We start from the raw sequence: 6,967 nt of genomic DNA, 5'->3' as shown, positions 1-6,967 counted from the left end.
ATCAACAAAACTAATTTTTAAAAAAGTACAATGCTTAAAAAAATTTTTTTGTATGACATGACTTCTAACACCTCTCTCTTTCTCTTTGAATTTTAAACAGGAATAAATTTATCTAGCCTGTAATCTTGGGCAGCTATCATTGATTACTTGAGAAATTCTTCAGTGATGTTGCCTTTTCCCCTAAAAGAAGAGTTCTTACTATTTTTTCCATAATAGAATCCCTTTATAATTTGCCAAAACCACACCAAATTTTGAATGCAATTTCAGGAGATTTACTGGCCTCCCCCCCTGAAGTCCACAAATCCTTGGGAATCTATTAACTCTTGTTGTAAAGAATATTTGGAGTGAAGGTATGACCTCTAATGCAATAAAGTTGTCATTTTAAAAGCAATTTATTCAACAAACATTTATTAAGTGTTCAAATGCCAAAAACTATGCTATGGAGATGCAAAAATGGATAAAGTTCCTTTTCCTGCCCTTAAGGAGCTCACATTCTAGTAAAGGAGGCTTAAAAAAAAATACAGTACAATAAGTGACACAGTAGAGGTAGGTTGTAATTACAGTGGTGACATTTAAGAGGAAATTAGGCGATCCTCCTTGGGTGAAATAAGGAAGATTTCACAGAGACGGGCTCTCTGCTGGCCTCCAGGGAGACACGGGAATTTTCCAGGTGGGGAAGGATGGCTAGAGCACCTGATGCAAAAAGAACAGCACGCATCAAGGTGTGGAGGCCTGATCCTGGCCCATTTGAAGAACTGTTTTATCAGAGCATGGGGGCTGGGGTGGCACTGGAGACACATCAGAGGACCTTGTTAGAGTGCTTCTAGAAAGCCTGCTGTGGCAGCATGGTGGGGCACACGAGGGGAGACAGGCTGAGAATAAGGAGACAGGTTAGTGTAGTGCTCTAGGTTAGAGCAAACAAAAGGGAAAGACAGAGAAATGGAGATAAACTCCACAGCGCTTAGACACTGACTGGACAGGGGAAGATGGAGAGGAGTGAGCCTAGAGAATTAAGATGATGATGGTTCTGAAATTAGCCAGAGTAAGGAACAGGGGCATAAGAATCGATTTGGGAGGAGGGTGATTAAGATATACAAGCATCTGTGGAACAACAGTAAAGACATGTAGTAAACAGATAGATTGACAGGTGTGGACTAATAATAAGGATTTAGAAATCATTGAATCAGAATTACTCAAGAGTGGAAAGTGGTGGTGATTAAGAGCAAGAATGAAAGTCAGAGGAATAACATTTAAGGCATTAATGAAAAGAAGCTACAAAGGGAAGTATCCAGGAGTGAAATATAAGAAACCCTGGGGAGAAAAGGAACCCTGGGACTGCCAACGGTGTCAAATGCAGGAAAACAAAAGTTAAATGGCTTGTGAACTGAACTGTGAATTTATAATTTGAATTTTTGACTTCAAAAGAAGCAATTGTTAGGAACAACAGAGCCAAAAGCAAGATTTTGGTTATGGAGCAAGTGGGAGGTGACAAAGTGATGACGGGAATACTCTTTCAAAACAACTGACTTTAAAAGAGGGCAGGGCAGGACATGAAAGTTTGAGCAGCATACAGACAAAATTACCATTTAAACCCATCTTCCACATGTTCAGATACTACAAATGTCCTTTAAACTTTTACACATGGCACTTACTCCATACTCCTTTGAGTCTCCAACAATATTGACTTAATTAGTAAATGTCTTTCTTTTCCTGCCTTATTCAAATGAGGGGTGGGAAGAAAATATGACATATTGTTAAACTTAGCTCTGTGATTATTCATTTAAAATATACTGAATACAAATTCATACATTCATTCAACAAATATGTATTGGATACCCATATGTGCTTACTACGTGCTTGGCACTATGCCAGGCTTTAGAAAGGGCACAGAAAAGAAAAAGTATACAGCAGTATAAAATATTTCTAAACCATTATATAAATAAATCCTGCTTTATTAATAATGTGACATTTCAACATGATACACCTGCTAAAACGCATAGAGGGCACATCCTTTTGAGGTATAGTTTTTTTCATTCACAATTACCATGTGATCAAAATTCTTATACTTCTTCAAATATTTTTATCATTGAAGGACTGCCACTAATGAAAACCTCCCGAAATTGGTTAAGTTTTAGGGAGAAAAAGGAAATGAACCTCACGTACAAAAAAAATTATACGCCCTATGACTATACATATCAGGCATTAGGAGGGCAACAAACTCAAAAAGAACTTTACAGTGGAACTCAAAATGATTCCTTATTCTAAGGCTTACCGTATGATAGTTCCACTTTTATTTTTTCCTGAAAAAATCATTTAAAAAAATTATTCAGTATTACACACTGAAGTATTTATAAGGCTCAAAGGGCATGATGCCTGAAACAGACTTGCAAATGATTTAGGAAAAAACAGTATATGTCTGTATATATACAGAGAGAGCATGATAGATGAAGCAAATGTGAACGATTCGTGAATCTGGGTAAAAGAGTTCTTTGTACTATCCTGGAAACTTTTCTGTAAATTTGAAATCATATAAAAATAAAGAGTTTCCCCCAAATCTTATTCAGCACTAGGTAAAGTATTAGGAGAATAAATATATAAATCTATTCAACTTTTCACAATGTTTAGAAATCCCTTAAGTCTTTGAGTTGGTATTATATCTTTCTAGACACCAAAACGAGCCAATCAAAATAGCAATATAATTCTAAAACAGATTTATTTCATACCAATGTACTTTTTGGGTTGCCAGATAAAACACAGGATTCCCAGTTAAATCTGAATTTTAAACAGGAAATAATTTTTGGTGTAAGTATGTCCCAAATATTGCCTAAAGCAAGCTTACCTTAAAACATTATTCATTTTTTACCTGAAAGTCAAATTTAACTGGGCATTCTGTATTTTTTTTTTTCCACTAAAGCTGGTAACCCTCAATGTACTGAAAAATTTTAGGCTGTTTATTATGGATTATTCATGAGCCTCCTCAGCATTTTCCTATAAAGCGGTCAACACACCGACCATAGCTTTATTTATATTACATCTTCTTAACACAAAATTCTTGAGAGACTTACAACATTTACTTAGTTTTAACATATATGAATTTGATAATCCTCATTTTATTCAATGTTAAACTTTAAAATTTTTACCACATCAACAAAGTATTACTTTTACTCACAATAATATTATACACAGACTTAACACAATTAAAAAAAATTGTCTACTTAAAACAATATAATTCTCCTTTTACAAAAGCAGCTTTATATAAAATGTTTGGCTTAAGAATGTCATTGCTCATATGCCTCTGAATGAAATTCCACTCTTTGGCCTTCATAGTCTAGAAACAGGCACATTTCAACTTGTTTTCTGTTTTCTTTAATGAATATTTTGTAACAAATTCCTGAAGTTTTCTAATTCTTTCACACTTGTGGAAATTCTGTAAACAAAAAAATTTCACTCAGAAACGATCATAGATATCTTTTCTGTTATTCAAGTCTGCATTTTTTAGAACACAGAAAAATTTTCCAGTAATTTATTTCAGTAAATTTAAAGATGTATAAACCACGTAGTCAATTTTGATGTACTTGAGTTCTTAATTTGATGTGGTAGAACTAAGATAATATTGCCCTGAAATTAGTTATTTTTAAGTATTGAAAACTTAGTATTAAAGGTTTAAAATACAGAATTATAAAGTACATAAACACTAAAATACTTAGGTATTTAAAGTATTCATAAGTATAGTCACATGCTTAGCATTTAAAGTACATAAGTATAAATTACATAAGCATTAAAATATGTAGTTTAAATATGCATAAGTATATGAATAGTGAAACTCATCAATATTCCATATTTAGTTAATACACAAGAATCAAAGCTTTTGGACTACAAAGAGTGACAATAGTAAATATGTGACCAAATTGTTTTCACTACTTTTTATAAAAGTTTGATTATTATTTTGAAGTGTATTTTATTCTGCTCTCCACCATAAAAAAAGTACCATAATTCTCAATGAACTAAAACGTTAAGTTTCTGTGTACTAGAGAATAATTTTGAAGGTCAATTATTTCAAACCCAAAATATTAAATCATATTTTTTTTAAAGTGAAGAAATGTCGTCCTTAGAAAATGTTGTTTGTATAAATCTCTGCATTCTCTACAAACAGTAGTCAGCAGGAAATGCATCTATACATAAAGTATAGATGTATAATGTATACATTATAATGTATAAAGTGTAATGTAAGTTCCTTATTTCAAGTTTATCTTCCAATCATTTTATAAAAATTATTTTTAAAGAATTATTAACCTTTTCACATAATGGTGAATCCACAAAGAAATTATATACATATACCTATTTTGAACAACATGATTTTTTCCAGGACCTTCAAAAATGTGGGCAGCACAAAAACTACTTTTAAATAATTAGAAAAATATACACAAATTCAGTAAAATTTTATGTGAATACTGAATTCTAATCAATAAATCGTAATTATAAAAATCAATAGACGAAAGTAAAGAATATCATCTAATGATTGTGTGTGCCTACATTTCATAAGATCACAGAATTCTGTAGTGAAAAAATTTCACTAAAAAGGATATTCCTTACCCGTTTTATCTGAGAGTGTATGTGTTGCACTAGATTTACTTGGCTAACAGAAACAATTTAAGTACATTCAAACTAACCTTCCAAATGCATTAAATAATGATACTATTTCTTGTCGGGTTAGATGGAATTCATAGCTGGGCCCACTTTCTGGCATATTTGCTATCAGTTTCTCAGAAAACAAAATCTTCAGAGCAGTCCCCAAACCCTGTATCTATAATAGAAATAAGAAAAAAAAAAGTCAGAAAATTCTTTGGGTAAAGAATAAATGAAAAATAAGATTGAGCTAGATTTACTTACCTGAAGCTTTCCCCACAGTCGACACTTAAAACAACCAACACAATCCATGATTCTAGAAATATTTCTAAAATGCAGTCGAAAGTCCTCCTGAAAACAATTTAACGAGATTTTATTTATATTTAGCATATAATCAAACACTAAGTGTTTTCTGAGTGCCTTCTATGTGTCCAGCACTGTGCAGGGGACTAAAGGGGATTGAAAAAGGGGAAGAGAATTAAAATCCACATTCACTGAGCACCCCTGCGTACCAGAATCCACATACACAATTTCATTTTAACTTCCCCGCAAATCCAAAAGCAAACGTTATTATAATCTACATGAATTAAAAAAACAAGGTTCAGAGAGGTTAGGTTGCCTAAACTCCCATGTGTAGGAAACAGCAAACAAAGACCCCTGGCCTGCCTGACTCAGAAACTAAACTATCTGCAAATATACAAAAAGGTAACTGAGTTGAGATGTTTTGCTTTATGTGATTATTAACTATATGTAAATACCAGAAGAAGGGGGACAGGAGTAGAATGGCATCATTTACCAAGAAAGAAAAAAAAGGGGCACCTGGGTGGCTCACTTGGTTAATATCCGACTCTTGTTGGTTTTGGCTCAGATCATGATCTGGCAGTTTGTGAGTTCTAGCCCCTGCTTGGGATTCTCTCTCTTTCCCTCTCTCTCTGCCCTTCCCTCGCTCAAGCTCTCTCCCTTTCTATCTCTTGCTCTCTCTCAAAAATAAATAAACTTTAAAAAAAAAAAAAAAAGAAAGAGGGAGAGAGGGAGGGAGAAATTTCAAAATTTGGCTCCATAAAAGTTAAAGAAAGCTTTGCTTTCTGGTATTAATTAGGTAAAACAATCAGATATTTTATTATTAATAATATTTTACCATATTTTTATTTTTAAATATATTTATAATTAATATTATCGTACAGAAATATACAGAATATAGTGAACATCCAGGTATATGTCACCAATCTTTAAAAGAAACTATCACAAGTACCACAGAAACCTCTATGTATGCCTCCAAAGTCCTGTATCCTACTCTCTATAATTATTCTGAATTTGATGTTTATTGTTCCCTTTTTGGTTTTATACTTTTAATATGTAGGTATATATTCTATAACACTAAGGTATTACATTGTTTATAATAGGAAAAAATTAATCCAGATCATCCAAAAGTAGTATATGTCCTTAAGGAATAAGTAAAAAAGATAGGAAACCAAGAACACATCCTACTTTTACTCCAATGGAAATTATTAGTTTGCCAAGTGACTCCTTCTGTCCTGGACTTGTACTGGAATCCCAAGCTTTAAGCAGGAAATTTGACATACATTTCTGACTGAATATCCATTGTACCAGTCAGCCCACAATTTGAGGAGTGTGTAGCACTTCTCTATTTTTAAATGTGACAAACCACATACTGGGCTCAACCAGAAGAGAACAGGACCAACAACTTTAAAATGGGAATAAATCAGCAAAGACTGGAACCCACTTTCAAAGTGTATTCACAATTCATCCTGAGGATACTTCTTCCCTAGATGCTTTATTCAGCTTGAGGCTTTGAAGTAGGTGTAATGTACAAAAGATTTTTTTCTAGGATCCCAGATCTTGTATCTTTATTAATATAAATTTTGTATTAATTTAGTATAAAGCCCAAGTCAATAACATTACCATTTGTTAACAATATTCTACATCTTATGTTTCTGTACCTTTTGCACTGAGTTCAGTAAGAGGTAATCTGAATTTTAAACCTACTTTTTAAAAATATTTACCCAGTAATATTACTCTAAGTAAATTTTGGTGATTTAAGGTTTCCTTTAAACTTGTGTTTTAACCTGAATTAAAGAAAAATCACACTTTGGGGCACCTGGGTGGCTCAGTCGGTTAAGCATCCGACTTCAGCTGAGGTCATGATCACACGGTTTGTGGGTTCGAGCCCCATGTCAGGCTCTGTGCTCACAGCTCAGAGCCTGGAGCCTGCTTCGGATTCTGTGTCTCCCTCTCTCTCTGCCCCTCCCTAGTTTGCACTCTGTCTCTTTCTCGCTCTCAAAAATAAATACATTTAAAAAAAAAATTTTTTTTAATCACA

General features: G+C 33.3%; 1 protein-coding gene across 1 annotated transcript in view; it reads right to left on the bottom strand.

The window, feature by feature from the left end:
- Positions 1-391: 391 nt before the first annotated feature.
- The window catches only part of ERO1A (endoplasmic reticulum oxidoreductase 1 alpha), a 45,936-nt gene continuing 39,360 nt past the window's right edge, over positions 392-6,967 (bottom strand). Inside the window, exons 14-16 of the mRNA XM_047079650.1 lie at positions 4,891-4,977; positions 4,671-4,804; positions 392-3,427 (exon numbers count right to left, since the gene is read on the bottom strand). Of these exons, the coding sequence (XP_046935606.1) occupies positions 3,367-3,427; positions 4,671-4,804; positions 4,891-4,977 (282 nt within the window). The 3' untranslated portion in view covers positions 392-3,366. The remainder of the gene's footprint in view (positions 3,428-4,670; positions 4,805-4,890; positions 4,978-6,967) is intronic.

This window comes from Lynx rufus, unplaced genomic scaffold, assembly GCF_022079265.1.
Source record: "Lynx rufus isolate CCGP_SWC_20201006 ecotype Redwood Valley unplaced genomic scaffold, mLynRuf1.p SCAF_17, whole genome shotgun sequence".
Lineage (NCBI taxonomy): Eukaryota > Metazoa > Chordata > Mammalia > Carnivora > Felidae > Lynx > Lynx rufus.
The sequence above is the reverse complement of the archived record's forward strand: the minus strand, read 5'-3'. Positions and strand labels throughout refer to the sequence as shown.